The sequence below is a fragment of the Papio anubis genome, chromosome 8 (genome assembly GCF_008728515.1).
Source record: "Papio anubis isolate 15944 chromosome 8, Panubis1.0, whole genome shotgun sequence".
Taxonomy (NCBI): Eukaryota; Metazoa; Chordata; class Mammalia; order Primates; family Cercopithecidae; genus Papio; species Papio anubis.
The window spans coordinates 102645729-102662570 of record NC_044983.1 but is presented as its reverse complement, the minus strand read 5'-3'; the positions used below and the strand labels follow the sequence as shown (position 1 = coordinate 102662570).

The window sequence follows — 16842 nt, the reverse complement described above, 5'->3', positions numbered from 1 at the left end:
CTTGTTCACAGGAAGGACACTGCCAGATAGCACAGACCACACAATACTGGCAAATGAACTTTTCAAGTCTTTCATGTCTCAAATCTTTCTAAAATCTACCATGTATTTTTTTGAATTTTCTTCATCTGTTAAGCATAGGGCATTTTTTTTTCTGACTAAAAGTAATAGACTTTTGTTTTATCTTTGCTAGAGTGAGTCCAACCTCTTAAATATACATATATGTGTGTATGTGTGTATATATATATGTATACACAATACATATAGAAAGGCAACATGCTCAAAGATTAGTGATGCCAATATTATAATAAATAGAGCCTAGAAATCACAATTATAAGGATAATTTATTGAACTTCTACATGTTTTGGTTTTGTATATTTTCTATTATTTATAATAAATTATAAAATTTCTATGCAATGTTATATAACTATAGTATATTAAATTTAAATATGTACATATTAAATATTACATTATATACATACAGTGTATAATGCATAGCATAAGTATATATTATGTCATCAGTAATATATGTAAGAGAAGGGAGGAGCGTCAATGCCTATTAATGCCAAACGCTATTCTAAAAATTCTATATACATTAACTCATCAAATTATCAGAAAATATCTAAGAGATACGTAGAGAGAGCAGAGGTGGATTTTGAATCCAGGCAACATAGCACTCAAGTTGGCGCTGTTAACCAAGGTGTTATTCAGCTCCATTGTTTCTATATAACACAAAGAGCAGTTGTTATCATTGATGTTGTTAAGTCTTCATAAGAACTGGGAAGCATATGTTCAACCCTTTAACCTCTCTGCCCCTCAGCTTCCAACTTAGTAATCTGCCTGGGTAATTTATATTTCCCAATGGTTTTTTTCTCTAGCTCTTTATTTAAGAAGCATTCTCAGCACATCTGAACATTTACAAGTCACTGGATTCCTCTGTTTAGAAGGAAAGTTGTCTTTTTAAAAAATTTGTGAGTGATTTAAAAACTAAGTGCATAGAGTTTTAATAATCTAGGTAACAGTAATTTAAAACCTGTACAGTATAGTGTCCTTTCTGTATTCTACATTTATAAATGTAGTGATTCTTTTCCCTGAGTATATAAGTGGACTTCACAGATTTGCAAATACAACTTGGCAAACTTTCAGGCAATCAATGTCCATTAGGAAATAAAAATTTGAATAAAAACATTCATTCTGGATTAACAAGTCAAGGCACGATCAAATTTAATTGAGAAAATGGTGATATTAGTTGCTTCTAGCAAAATATTTCCTTGATATTTTCACTTCCCCTTTTTTCTCATTTAAATTTCACCAGTAAAGCTCCACTTTGACTGCTTCTCTTGAATTCCCACCTATGCCCTCTTGAAACTATGCCATCTGATTTTGTTCCCACAGAAATCCGCATTCTCTCTCACCAAGGTCACTAAAGGCTCCTTCATTCAAATTGAAGTTATATTTTATTAATCATTTTTTATCTTGACTTTTCTGAAACCTTTGATGGTCACTTCCCCAACTCTAAATCCATCTCTTTCTTAGCATTCCATTAATCAATTTGTCCTATTTTATCTCTCCTGTTCCATCTCTATTTGTTTATCAAATATTCATTCTGTACCCACTACAGGATAGGCATACCTCTAGGTACTGGGGACAGCAGTAAATTGAAGGAAATCCCTGCCCATCTAAAGTTTTCTGATGTATTCTATCTTTCTCAGGTGTTCACCAAAGCCCATTCTTTGACCCTTCTCACTCTCTGCCACACACAACTATTTCCAACTTTTTCTTTACTTATTTAAGTAATTGCATTTGTCTTCATGCTATTAACAAATGCTTTTAAGCTGATTATTCCCAATAAATTTCAATTAGGTGACACAGGGTTCAATTCTGAATCCAGTTCAAATCAATTTTAAATCCCAGATCCAGAGCTTATTGTTGAATATAATCACTGGTAAGTTACTGAACTACTCTAAACCTCAGTATTTTTTCATCTGTAAAATGGAGATGATCATCATACCTATTTCCTACATAGGACTATCATGAGAATAAGTTAGAAAATGCATGTAAGGTGTTTATATTATATGGTCCTTAACAATCATGTCATTGTTAATAGCATTTCCTTTCTTACTTCCTTATGCTCTTATCCATATGTTTATCCTTGGTCTAGATCATCTCGAACAGCTCAATAAACTTTTTTCTTTGGATATCTATGCTACCTCAAAGGCTAAGGTGTCCAAAACTACGATCACTTTCTTTGCTAGCCTTTGAGGTGTCCAAAACTATGATCATTTTCTTTGCTCATGTTTTCTTTCTTAAATTTCTCATTTAGATTATTGTCTCCATGATTTTTCGGCCTATTAGAGCTGAAATCTCTGAACTCTGTCTCTTTAATCCTATGGGATCAGTCACTATTGAAACTTTGAGAGGTTTGATAACTGACCCATAATGTATTTATAATAATACCCCCAGCTGTAAGTGAAAACTGATGCCCAAGGATGGTTGTTGAGTAAAACAAAACATAAATGAATACGTTAATTAGAATTATGGAAGATAAAAGTGTAGCTAGAGATTATGTTGAGGACTAAGAGCAGGCGCAGAAGTTAAAGGATTAGTGGTGGTGGGGACGACTGGGACAGGAATCAAAATTTCAAATGTACAGTCTTGGAGGTGAGTCAATTCCTGGGGTTAATGAAGACATACTGTATGTGTGGCTGTTGTCAAAGTAGGGGGAGAGCCTTGGGAGGAGAGTTGTCCTAGTTCATATGCCCACAAGTAGGCATGTATATCTTAGACCCTTTCACTCTGAGGAAGTACATGGACAATTTGTTCTTTGAATGATGTGTCTTGCCACTGCTTTTATACCCTTTTTGCTACTTGTGTTCCAAATGCAATGCTTCAGGGAAAACACTTGAGGTTTTTCCTTTAATCAGAGCTTAGCTCTGTGTCTTCATAGCCTGCTTGCTGCTGTTACATCATATCCCACCTTTAGCCAGCCTTCAACATGCTTTAGTATTCAGTTGTTGAGGAATAGTCCCCGTTGAATAATCAAGCTGCCACATTCATGCTACATCAATTACAGTGATTGCTCTCCCAAGATAATCCCATTACAGATATGTTTCTCTTCTTGGGTAGACTCTGAGGGAAATGAGTCAATTTCTAAATAAATACCATTGTATTTTGAATAATTAAAATAAGCATAAGTCTTTAAAAGATTTGTATAAATTTTCCGCATGGGCAAGAAATTCTTGTCACAGTCAGAAGAGATACAGTATGTCATGTTCTCCTGTTATTGTTCATGACTAAAATACAAGCAACTAATACATTCTCCACATGTTATGCCACAAATGTTGCCTCTAATGCAATGTTGACTCATCAAGGATAACTATTGTAACATGTACATATATAAGAATTGATAGGCAATGAAATATGTGATAAAGACATGATATTTTAACAATTTTTTTTGTTCTTATTGTACACCCATTTCAATCAATTTAAAGTTTTAAAATTCTGGGTTGTGTGTTTTGGCAATCAAATGGTCTGTAACTTTGGAAATTTGGTAGCATTTCCAAAACTTTGAACATACTCAAATGCTTATTTTCATTTAAAACAAAGATATTTTTTAAATGTTTTATAGTCTGAGACAAAGACTTAATTTTCAGCTGACTAAAATTTGTGCAAGTAATTTATTCATCATTGATGGAATTTAATCAGAAATAATTCAAATATGAATCATAGGAAGAAATAATAATATATCTAACTTAACATTGTTCAATATAGTAATTTTAGTTTTTGTAATCTACAGACCTGTTCACCTTATTCCTATTTTGAAACATGTACGATATATGTTTTCAAAGTAGAAGTAATTTTTACTTGACTTTGTTTTCCATTTGTCAGGTATTTTGCAATATGGATGTCAATGGGGGAGGTTGGACTGTAATACAACATCGTGAAGACGGAAGTCTAGATTTCCAAAGAGGCTGGAAAGAATATAAAATGGTAAGATGGAAGAATTTACAGTGCCTTTTGCTGTTTTATCTTGAAGTTATCTTCTCTACTCTTTGATGAATCTTTGTATTTTTAGGTGGTTCTGAGTTATTTTTGAAATAAAATGATACATTAGTGTTATTATTTTCATTAGACACAAAACACTCATAAATCATTTTCAGTAAATGATTTCCACATGTCATCAGAAAGAAAAACGTATTACTGAAATTATTTGGTGAACTGTTGTGTATTGTTTGCGCTTGTTCCTAGTTGAATGAGGGTGGGGGAAGCTAGAACTCAGACCTTCGCTGGATACATGAGCTTGACCAAGTGAGCTGTGCAGGGTTGCAGGTTGTGGAACAGGATGGGTAATAGCAATAGCCTCACACACATAACTGGCTAATTGTTGCTGGCTGTTGACTGGAAGCTTCTCCATGTGACCTTTCCATGTGGCTAGGCTAAACTTCTTTCAGTAAAGTGATCCAGGGTTATCAGACTTCTTACGTAGCACTTGTCATCCTCCAAAGACAAAGCAGGAGCTTTCAGCCTTTTTTAGTTTTATTAGACCCAGGAATGAAACAGTATTACTTCCACTGCATTGTGTTGGTTGTGGTTGGTCACAGGGAAAGTCCAGATTTAAGGCACGAGGAGTACACAAAGGTATGAACTGTGAGCCATGGTTCACTGGGGTCTGCAAAATAACAGTAGGCATCATCATCCTTATCATCATCATCACAGCTCATCTCTTTATTAATGCTCAATATGCCAGCCCTATATGTAATTTCTTATCTAATTTTTAATATCAGCACTATTAGCTAACACTATGCCCATTTTAAAAGGAAACAGAGATGAGCAAGGGTTGAAATAATCTAAAATCCAGTAATCACATAGTCGGTGCCTATAATATTAAAAATTAAAATCTGCTGACAGAATGTAAAGGCATAGTAATGCAGGAGAATCTATATTTATGGATTCTCATTCTTTTGCAGCTGAAACCTCTAGATAATTCGTGTCTTGATTTTTTGACAAATTTTCTCTCAACAGGTAGAGAGAAAGAAATGCTATACTAGCCTCGGCTCTGTCTTGATATTCTTGTAGACAGTTTGTAAAAACTATGGTTGACTTGCCTCAGAGTTTGCCCATTAATAGGCTCATAGTTGGTCAAATGACAGTAAATAAGGGGTTTGAATAAATGAACGGAGGTTTCTAGTGGTGTCACTGCTTTTACATTTTTATCAGATACTCAGTTGAACAGTCTGAAAGCATGTTTAAAAAGTTTGGACTTACACAAAGTTGGAATCCTGATGTCTTTGTTGTATCATAAACTCAGGATGGAAAGGTAGGCTGAAGCCAGCAAGATATAATTCCACAGAGATGATTGTAGACTATTTCAGCTAGATAAAAAATACCTAAATTAACTGTGAGAAAACAGGGTAAGAGTGACAAATTGCGTTAAGGACTTAGTATTTGAAAGAGGTTTATTTGGTTCTAAGCTCATTTTGAATTAACAAAGATTAATGTACTCAGTGTACATTACTAGTAGTTTAGGGGATCACATAAAATGCAGAACTCACTGGTGTCTGCCATGATCTGGTTACATCAAAAATATAGTTTAAATTCTGGAGGTTTTCAAACACGTTAACTTATGCTAGGGATTATAAGCAGGATGGGAGGAATTTGGAAATTGCATCTGTAACAGGTAAACACCTGGAGAAAAAAAGAATTAGGCATAAACCTGATAGCTATTTTAGTTAACTGGATGGAGGTAGGTGGTACTAGAGCCTGCTTCTCAAGATGTGGTCCAGGGACCAGCAGTATTAGCATCCTCTGGAAACTTAATGGAAACACGAATCTCAAGCTCTGGCCCAGATTTCCTGAATTAGAATGTGCATTCGAACAATGCCTGAGAGGGTAGTGCAATAATGAATCAAGTAAAATTCCAAGAAGGCAAAATTTGACCAAGTATGAACAAAACTCTCCAATGATTAATCCCAATACCAAATGGACTGCCTATTAAGTGGCACGCGCTCCCCATCTTCAGTGGAAATAGAAGGTAGATCATTATCTTTTGGAATTGCTATGGAGAATTGGAATGTTAGGTCATATTTGAAGACCTCTTCCTGCCTAGGTGATTCTAAAAATATATGAGGGATAAAAGATTACCTATATTTGAAAAAACAGACTTTGAATTATGTTTATATTAACAGTTACAGGCCAGGCACAGTAGCTCAAACCTGTAATCCCAGCACTCTGGGAGGCCGAGGTGGGTGGATCAGTAGGTCACGAGATCAAGACCATCTTGGCCAATATAGTGAAACCCTATGTCTACTAAAATAACAAAAAATTAGCCAGGTGTGGTGGTGCATGCCTCCCAGCTACTTGGGAGGCTGAGGCAGAGGAATCGCTTGAACCTGGGAGGCGAAGGTTGCAGTGAGCTGAGATCAAGACACTGCACTCCAGCCTAGTGACAGATCAAGACTCCGTCTGAAAAAAAAAACAAAAAAACAACAAAAAAAAATCACTCTACCATTTACAAGAGGAGTGATTTTTGACAAATCACCTAGCCCGCACCTTAGCTTTCTAACTAACCTGTTAAAATAGGACAATGATAATACCTCACCTGCCTCACAGGGATGTTTCAAGGATTAGAAATAATGTAAGTAAAGCACTTCGGCACACTGAATTTTCAGTGAACAGTAGTTATTTTTATGATCCAAGTTGAAAACATCAAAGACACCAAAAATTTCACTTAACTATGCCAAAAATACTGTTTTGCAAACCATCTTAATTCATGATTATTTTCACCACTAAAATGTGTTGGGAAGAAGTCATCTGAAAATCAGACTATAGATAGAGACTCAGGCTAATCTGAAATACATTGTTATTAAAATTAATGATAACAGAAAAATAAATATAAAGTTGTCATCATGGTGACTTTCCAAAATGGTGAATTCTTAACTGTAAACATCTGCTGCCTTGGCAAGCTAGGCATGTTAAGTAAGAGATACTGACTTGTTAAGTATGGAATCAATTCATGTCTTGTAAGTATTTACCAAATATATCTATTTCTAAGCAATTCTTTTTTCATTATTGGAACAAAACTGAAATTCTTTACTCATCATGTTTTATGGAGTTTACCCCTCCTCCCTTTTTAAAAACAAGAAAGACTATCATGCTTTATTCAAACTTGAAACATTTATCAGATGAATGTCAATTTTGCATGATCAAAAAATGAGATAAGCTCCAACGTTTTGAAACATTCTGGCTAAAAATTAGGCTGAAGAATTTTTTTTTATTGAAAATATTCATCATATGTTACAAGATGGTTAAAACACATGGTAGAAAGTGTTTTGGTTCTTTATCTAGTTTTTCTTTCACCTAAAGACAAAATAACATGACTCCACCAGGAATGGATATAGATTCCTTATGCCAGTTCTTATCAATCACGCCTACTTCTATTTCCTGCATCCAAAGAACTGCCGGCTGACTTCTTCAGCTAAGGGTGTACAACCTTCGGGATAACAAGAACTTGGCATACCCCAACTCTTCTCCAGTCTTTACCAATCTACTATTATATACAGTAGGATGCTACATTTCTTCCTTGGGCAATGAGTGCAGAAATCAAGTTTTCTCTCTCTTTCTTTTCTGCCTTTCCTGTCTCCTTCCTTCCCTTCATACTGATTGATATCTATGGGCTGCCTCTTGCTTCGTAAGATTCCCATCACATGTAATTACAAATATATATTATATATTATCATTATTTTTAAACCTCTGTCAATATGAAAAGTTTACCAATTTTTGGATTGTTGACATTGACTTTAAGCCTACAAGTCTCTTACCTAAGCTTAGCTTTCACTTAACCTTCTTCATGAGGAGATTCAGCAAAATCTGGTTTACGGATTTGTAAAGATGTTTGCCTGAAAGGAAAGTCTGGAGTGGGCTTTTTAATGAGGCACTTAGAGAAGATATTAGTTCTTTCAAGACATAAGGATACCCTTTAGCGGCCTCCAGCAATAACACTTATCAGCAGTACTTTCACATATAAAGCGCAATGAAGCTACGAGTTCCAAACAGTACCCTAAATGGCCTAATTTTATACTGTAGTAGGCAGTGACTGATGCCCTGGAGACAAACTTGCTTTATTTTGAGAGCAATTACCCCCATAAACAGAACTTCCTATCCACTCAAAAATTTCAATGTGAGCACCATTCCTTCTGGGAGTTCTTTGTTTCTGGAAAGAAGTTGAGAGCACATTTTCAACTATATTTTAACATCTTCACATTAAAAAGAGAAAAAATGCATAAGAAATTAAAAATTTTGAAATTCAAAATTTGTTTCAGTCTTTCTTGGGTTGCGTGTCTCAGCATTTAGAGGAGATATACCATTCAACTGTGTTTGAAAGTGCCCTGAAAGCCACAGCTCTGTCTTATCTGTTTTTTTTTGTTTTAAATGATTTGTATGAAAAAAGATGAATCCCATGGAATACATGGACTGTGTCTGGTTTCAATTTTACTTCATCTATAAAAAGTCAACGCTTCCTGTGAGCATTATCAGACAAAACAAATAACGTATCAGAGACAATTATTTTATTAACTTGGAAAAGCACAAACCGAAATTGAACATTTCTGCAGGTTTTCGCAAAAACTAACAAATGTTGATCTTTCCTTTGCATGTGTTTTTTGAGTAAGATGTGCTTTTTAAGGCCAATTTTAAGTCAGCATTAGTTCAGATTAAATTTCAGTGTCTTTTTATCCCTTTATTAGAGAGCTAGAGAAGAAATAAAATCAATTAACAATGTATCTGAGTTACTTAATCAAAACCTTTCAGCTGATTGTGATTGACATCATTAAACATCGTTTTTACAAAAGTACATGACATAGTATCCTTAGATTTTATTCATGAAAAAGAGGAAATTGTAGTGTAATGTTTACTCATTCATTGCTGCTTTTTCAATATCAGCACAGAATTTCGTATATACTTTCATTTTTATTTTTATTTTATTTAATTAATTAATTAATTTATTTATTTATTTGAGACGGAGTCTTGCTCTGTCGCCCAGGCTGGAGTGCTGGAGTGCAGTGGCACGATCTCCGCTCACTGCAACCTCCGCCTCCCGGGTTCACACCATTCTCCTGCCTCAGCCTCCTAAGTAGCTGGGACTACAGGCGCCCGCACTGCGCCCAGCTAATTTATTGTAGTTTTTTAAATAGAGACGGGGTTTCACTGTGTTAGCCAGGATGGTCTCGATCTCCTCATTTTTATTTTTATGGAAGCTACAAGCTATTTGGGGTAAAATAAAGACCTGTGGTAAACTGTTATGTGCCATAATATGTAAGCCTATTTTGGAGCATATGCATTGGCTGACTCTGTCTTTTAGGCAAGAACATGAATTTTTGAAGGACAGTCCCAGACACATAATCAAAACTTTCCTCCCCATAGGGACCTCAGTATAAAGATGGGGTTTTACTCCTGTATTTTTCCTGTGTACCTCACAAATATTTTGATTTGATTAATATATTCTTTTTAGTTTGCACTTGGAATATCTATTCCAATCACATTTATATGGATCTCTACCTTCAGTTCATAGCAGACTAACATGTGCAACCTTTTACATGTATAGCTCTTTGAGTCCGTCCCAGACATAGTGAATCAGAATCTTCATGGGGGGCCTAACCATCTATATTTTTTTAAAAGCCCCACAGCTGTTTCTGATATGCATTCCTGGTTGAAAGCAATTATCACAACTATTAACTTATTAGCATGGTATAAGACCTTAAAAATTACCTCTTTTGTAGCTCCTAAAACTCATGAGATATGGAAAGAGAGGGATTGAAAGAGATAGCACTAAGGGAGAGTTGAAGGAAACAGATACTTTAGTACCTGGAAGCAAAGGTAAGAATAAGAAAGTAGTCTGTGCTTTCATTAGTACTATAGTTTAGTCCCAATTACAATCAGTTGGTTGTAATTTCTTATTTAATAATTAACTTTTTAGATTAAAATGACAATACTGACTTGTATAAACCAACTCTCAATTTAGTATAATAAAACATTAGTCCTCTGAGAGGCTTTTAAAGAATTATTTCAGTATCCCTTTATTAATTTTTAGGCTAAGACAAGACCCTAGATTATTCTTTTTCCTATTCTTATACAAAGTAGAAAGGAACTTGCTTCCCTGCATATGACTACAGTCTCATGGAAGAGAAGAAACTAACAAGAAAATTACTATATATTGTGAGATATATTTTAACTATAACGACAGCTAGATTTTTAAGTGTTTTCTGTGTATCAGATGTACTTGGTTAAGTGCTTCAGGTGTATTTTCAATTTTATTCTCAAAACCTTGTATATGAAAATGATGTCTGTAATCCCTGTTTTGCAGACAGAAAAACTGAGGCTCAGAAACAAAGTCGATAGTTCTACAGCAAATATGTGGCAGATCAAGGCTTTAATCTGGAGCCAGAGATAAGGGGTAGAAGTTATTTCATCCAAACCAAGCCTTTGTCCTACATATCAGATCTGTGGCCGTGCCTGATAAACTCTCCAAAAGACAGTTTATTAATGTGGGAACACGATTTCCCTTCTTTCACGTATTTTTCATCTTGATGATGAAACAGCTGTGTCTGGATCACTGCACTTGGCTATTAGAAGGTTTCCTCCCTATACTGCAGCCATTTTGATTCATTGTACTCAAACATTTTGCTCTCATAATAGAGCATGCTTGGACAGTTTTTTGGGAAGAGGCTCGAAGTAAATGTTAGTTTCTAAATGCAAATTATACTGCTTTCTTTTTAGTCGCTTCTTCCTGAAAGACAAAAATGCAAACAACTGTTTAGAAAGGCATATTTATTTCCATTTAGAGGGAAGTACAGGCCTGCATGTGGAGACAGGGATGGAGGCTCTCCTACGAATGATGCTAATCCTTGTTCATTTCTAAGGCTCACCCAGAATCACTGCATGTTTCCCTGGGGAAGCTGGAGAGTTTTATCCACACAACGCTTTCAACAGCATGGAAATATGTGACCCAAAACTTAACACTTCATCATTCCCAGCCTCTTTATTCACATTGAGTATAATTGTTGAATCCCTTTTCAATGACTGCACAGAAAAGGGAATCATCAAGTGGCTAGAGGGAGAGTTTTGACATGTCTGAGCTGCAAAAAAATGCAAGGAAAATCCCAGTGGCCTTCTTTTTCTTCCCAGGGGCTGTTGCAATTGAGAAAGTGGTCATTCTTTGACTTTCAGCCTCCTGTAACTTTCTGTTTTGTTTATGCTTTGGAGAAGGTAAGCTTTGCTCTTCTCCTTAGTAGGTAGCATTGGCTGCCATAAAAATGTGTAAAATTCTTAGCACACCAGAAATTGCTCTAATATTTCTTGCCACTGTGAAACTTTTACAAAGTGTGACTTGAGCATCTTAGGAACAGAGAAGCAAAGAGCCAACGGAGTACTAACTTCAGTGGGTCTTATATCTTTTCTGTGAGCTATGGGTAGATGGTCTTCAGAAGAGTATATACTCAATGCAATCTGTACCAAGCATATTCAGCCTATCAAAAAACTTAGGTAAATTCGGGAGTAATAAAAGTGTACACATATGTTAATTTTAACTTTAAATATAACAATATACATCACTTACCCATTAATAAAAAAAAGTAAAACGAGGGCCAAAGTCTGGAATTCTGTGTCATCAGTTCTTTCCTAAAACTTTCCAGTAGTAGAGTGCATCCAATCTCTAGTTTCAGTTTTTTAAAAATAGAACAGTACATAAAGACACATGCAAGGCAATATGTGAAAAATTATTTAAATTTTTTATATTTTTCCCAGTCTTTTAGAGTTTCAACAATTCCTAATTTAAAAAAAAAGTTTCAGTAATTTGCTTTTATTGAGCAAATCTGGATATTTATAAAAAATTAAAACTCTCATTTCTCACTAATATTTAACTTATTTGCATAACATTTTATAAATATTGCAATAAATGAACTGGCATAAATGGGTTTGGTACCAAACACCTGTGAACTTTGGTAAGTAACTCAGTTGGCGGAAGAGGTAGTGCACAAGTTTGGACAGTTTAAGAAACATTTCCTCAAGACTCAACTGTATTGTCTACAACAAGAATTGTACTTTACGATTACTTTTCCATGTGTTATTGCAAAATGCTATAATATTTTGTTTTCCTTCCTCCTTACCTCCGTTTCCCCCTCCCTTTCTTGCTTCTTTCATCTATTCTTTTCTTTCTACCTTTTTCTTTGAATTTCAAAAGAACCCTACTGGAATGCTCAGTGCATGTCAGCTCTTCACTGGCTTTTGGAAATTCACAAATACAACACAGCTTCTATCATCAGGGAGCTCACAACACAGCCAGTGAAACAAATATGTAGATCAAGAATTACATGGAACTTCAAGCATTGCCAATGAGTATTTTCTGGGGCAATTGTGAATACCCCAAATCTAGAATGCCAGCAAGTTTCTAGTTCTTTCTTTTCCTATGACTAACAGCTCCAACATTAAGCGTTGGCTTTCTTTTGAGACCACTTTTTTCTCCCTACAAAGAACTATTTTGAATACTTAACAACCTTGACTTCACCCAAAGAGAACAATAGACTCATGTTGACATTTAGAAGCCAAGTAGTCAGCTAGGTTCACTGAGGAGTGCTTACAAATCAGCATTCTGCCTCAAAATTCCAATGCCAGTGCAGCTTTGTAAATGATTACAGTCATGGGTTTACAGGGTTGCTTATTAATATTTAATAATAAGAAAGTTAAAGCTCCAAAAGTCATGATTCTAGTAATCTATTAGTTTGGTGCAAAAGTAACTGTGGTTTTAACCATTGAAAGTAATGGCAGCCGGGCGCGGTGGCTCAAGCCTGTAATCCCAGCACTTTGGGAGGCCGAGACGGGCGGATCACGAGGTCAGGAGATCGAGACCATCCTGGCCGACACGGTGAAACCCCGTCTCTACTAAAAAATACAGAAAACTAGCCGGGCGAGGTGGCGGGCGCCTGTAGTCCCAGCTACTCGGGAGGCTGAGGCAGGAGAATGGCGTGAACCCGGGAGGCGGAGCTTGCAGTGAGCTGAGATCCGGCCACTGCACTCCAGCCTGGGCGGCAGAGCGAGACTCCGTCTCAAAAAAAAAAAAAAAAAAAGAAAGTAATGGCAAAAACTGCAATTACTTTTGCACCAACCTAAATATGAAGTTATTGTTGAAACGTAATTGCATTTGTGAATAATAATAGTAAAAATAATATTGTTAAATAACTTGTCTAATATCACCCTTATAGTGTTCATTGAAAAATCTTTAAACTCTATTCAAAATATTTTGTTAACTAGTAGTTTAGAAACATTTTCAAAAGCAAAACTTGAATTGAGAATTGTTTTCCCGTTAAACCTATTAACTAGATTTATTTTATACAAAATATCTCATCCACACAGATTTGAATAACAGAGGTTTTATTGTATTAAGTAAGAATTGGACAGAAGCTTTGATGAAAAGAAACAAGAGAATTCTTGAAATGTCAATCATTGGAGAAAAAAGTGTAAAATGTAAAACACAAAAAACCTTTACTTTTTAATAATTTTTAATTATTATTTAGAAAATAGTTAAATGCTGAACATTAAAAGAATTCCTCTCTAAAGTAACAACTGCATCTCTATATTGTTTCCCAGGGTTTTGGAAATCCCTCCGGTGAATATTGGCTGGGGAATGAGTTTATTTTTGCCATTACCAGTCAGAGGCAGTACATGCTAAGAATTGAGTTAATGGACTGGGAAGGGAACCGAGCCTACTCACAGTATGACAGATTCCACATAGGAAATGAAAAGCAAAACTATAGGTAAGTCATGTTACAGTGTAGTGCTCAACTACCTTTGACCTAGCCACTTAATAATTGTAGTGGGAAAATGTGAAAAAAAGAAATGAAAATCATCCTTCAAAATGAAAATTGGGTTTTTTGTCTAGACCTGTTACAAAGAGATACAAAAAAAGCCTGTAAAGACTTTTTCAAAGATTTAAATTTCAGTTTTCATAGGTTGACTATCTTTGACATTGGCTTAGATTTTAGAGAATGGTGAATGAAGTCAAGCATACTGTTGTTATGTGGTTATTATTATGAAGTTGCAGTGAATTCATATTTATAAAAATGATGAGTTTTATACTCAAACTCATTGGCTTAAATAATCTCTTCATTCTAAAAAAGATTTTCTAGTTCTACTTTTTTTGATGACTTTTCTTGAATTAGTATTTTTCAAATGATCTTGAAGATGACAAAAGTAAAATTTTATATATTTGAATGATTTATGTAAAAGAGAAGATGAGGCATGAGTTAGAGGTTTTACTTGGTAAATAATCTAAAAAGTAAAAAAAATGGAATAATGGTATCAATATACATAATATGTCATTGCAGATGTAAAAATAGATAAACTATACACTTAATGATACATGTTTCCAATTATCCTTTTTCAATGAGGAGCTTGTCTACTAGGGAAAAATAAACACACAAAAATATGGCTAAGGAAATAATGTGATGTGGTAGATTCATTGCACGAACACTTATTGTGTTACTTCTATGTTCCTGGAATTCTACTGGGCACTGGTCTTACAGATGTCAAAGTCAAGCTTTGTTACTAACTAGGTCACTAAAAACTGGCTGGCATTCCTTGGGAACAGTGAAGATATTTTAGTTACTTTTATACCGCTACTCATTAGTGCAATTCTTGATGCCTATATAAATTGTCTTTAGTTATGTGTGCCTCAGTTTCGTTCTTAGTAAATTAGAGTTGCAATGATTTTTAACTCTCAATATCGGGACTGCTCTACCTCTGTCTTGACAATTTGATTGTATGAATTAAAGGGTGGGTACATTGCTTCAAATAATTGCAACAACAGCAACCCAACCCTTGTGTGTGTGTGTTGTTTCAACCTGTGTGGTTATCTCATAGTTCAACTCTTTCTGCTGCTTATTTGTCTTTTCAAGACAAACTTTTTTTATTTTTTAGAAGTTTGAATTCTGCATCTTTTCATGGGCACAACTCATTTCATTTTAATGGATTATGTATGGGATTGGATCCTTGGAGACATAATAATCGTTTTCTCTACAAATAGTAATGATGTCACCACAACAGAGAATGAGAAATAGATCTAAAAGAGTTTATAGTCTCATGGTGGGGTTGGTGGGGAAGCGAGGGTGTACTTAATGGCAGCTCAAGAAACCAAAGAAGAGACATTTATAAAATGCAATGGAGTGTAAGAAGAAATGTTTCCAAGGAGGTCAATATTTTGAGAGTTTTATAACAAGAAAAACCACTGTTAAACATCAGGGATACTCTTATGTAAATGTTTTGACCTGAAACTTGAAACTATATGAAACTTGGCTAATGTCAGACAGCCTGACAATAGGACTAGCAAATAATTAGTCTAGTCTTTTTCTAGGCTCCTGAAGAATTTGCTTTGGTTCCTTTCCAAAATGTCTCTCAGTTCTTCATAGGTGGCTGTGTATGTGTGTGTGTGTGCGTACACATGCATATGCATGTGTGTCAGGCTTAGAGGGTGTTTGGGCACAGAGTGTTGGGGAAGGTTTAGGAGGATTGTTGGCATCTGCAGTGCACTTCAGAGTGTATCCTGTGGATGCCATTCTGCCGTCTGCATGAGGAAGGAGCACTCACTTCCTCTTAGAGTGCCCCACTGCCCTTTTGAGCATTTCTCATTTCTTTGACATCTATGTGATTTTGTATTCTCACCACACAATAAGGATTTATGATAAAAAAAAAATAAGTCTTCACTGCTAGGGTAATGCATACACTCTGATATCCCCATTTTTCTTTCTTGAGAATCAAAATTATAAAGCCAGAAGAAATGTAACAATTTAATTTCAAACCTCTGGTTTTGTGGGAAGGAAAGCTGAGGTTCACATATATATATGTGTGTGTGTGTATGTATATAAAATATTGTGTTATATATAATATTGTATTACATATAATATATAATATATGATATATAATATAATATATAATATATGTGAACACTTCAAGCCTCACACACAGGCATATGCATGTGTACACACACACACACACACATACATATGAACCTCATATATATAATTTTGCCCAAAAAGGGAAAAAGACTTAAAGAAGGGAAGTCTGACTCCTACTTCATTCAGTGTAGTTTCTGTTCTGTCATGCTGCTGACTTGAAGTTAGTGGTTCTGGCCTCTTTTCTGCAGGGACCTAACAGAAAGTAGATCTGCAGTCATCATCTTCTCATGCAATTCACTATACGATTCGCGTTGGCATGAAATGGGAAATGATAACTCATTTAAACATAATGCTTACTCTGGTGAAATATTCATCAAAATAAACACACTGTAAGATGATGTTATTCACTTTTTCAAAGAAAAATGGAACAGAAGCCTGAAAACAGAAGCTAAGCCCTTGCAACTTTTCTTCCTGCCTGTATCATCAAGTATGCCCAGTACAGCTTCTCTAGGCCCAGTAATGCCTCTCATGGCGTCCCAGTTAGAACTCCCATTGCCCATCACTGCCTCATGTGCTTTTTCTCCATTCATGTCTCTTCCCTCTGAATTGGCATATCTCTTTGTGATCAATTGTTTCAAGTATTAATACTAAGATTTGCATAGTATTCCATAATCTATGAAATGATTTTTACCAGTACAAGCATATAAACTTCTTTTGGAGCTAGGTATTATTAGACACATTTTTTTTTTGAGATGGAGTCTCACTCTATCGCCCAGACTGGAGTTCTGTGGCTCAATCTCAGCTCACTGCAACCTCCGCCTCACCGGTTCAAGCAATTCTCCTGCCTCAGCCTCCCTAGTAGCTGGGACTACAGGTGCATGCCACCACGCCTGGCTAATTTTTTGTA

At 35.4% G+C, this 16842-nt stretch overlaps 1 protein-coding gene across 3 annotated transcripts in view; it reads left to right on the top strand.

Annotated features, from left to right (window-relative positions):
* The window catches only part of ANGPT1 (angiopoietin 1), a 298250-nt gene that overhangs the window by 199489 nt on the left and 81919 nt on the right, over positions 1-16842 (top strand). For all 3 annotated transcript variants that reach the window (XM_003903066.5, XM_017962224.3, XM_009213479.3), the window contains exons 6-7: positions 3886-3987; positions 13633-13799. In XM_003903066.5, the coding sequence (XP_003903115.3) occupies positions 3886-3987; positions 13633-13799 (269 nt within the window). The remainder of the gene's footprint in view (positions 1-3885; positions 3988-13632; positions 13800-16842) is intronic.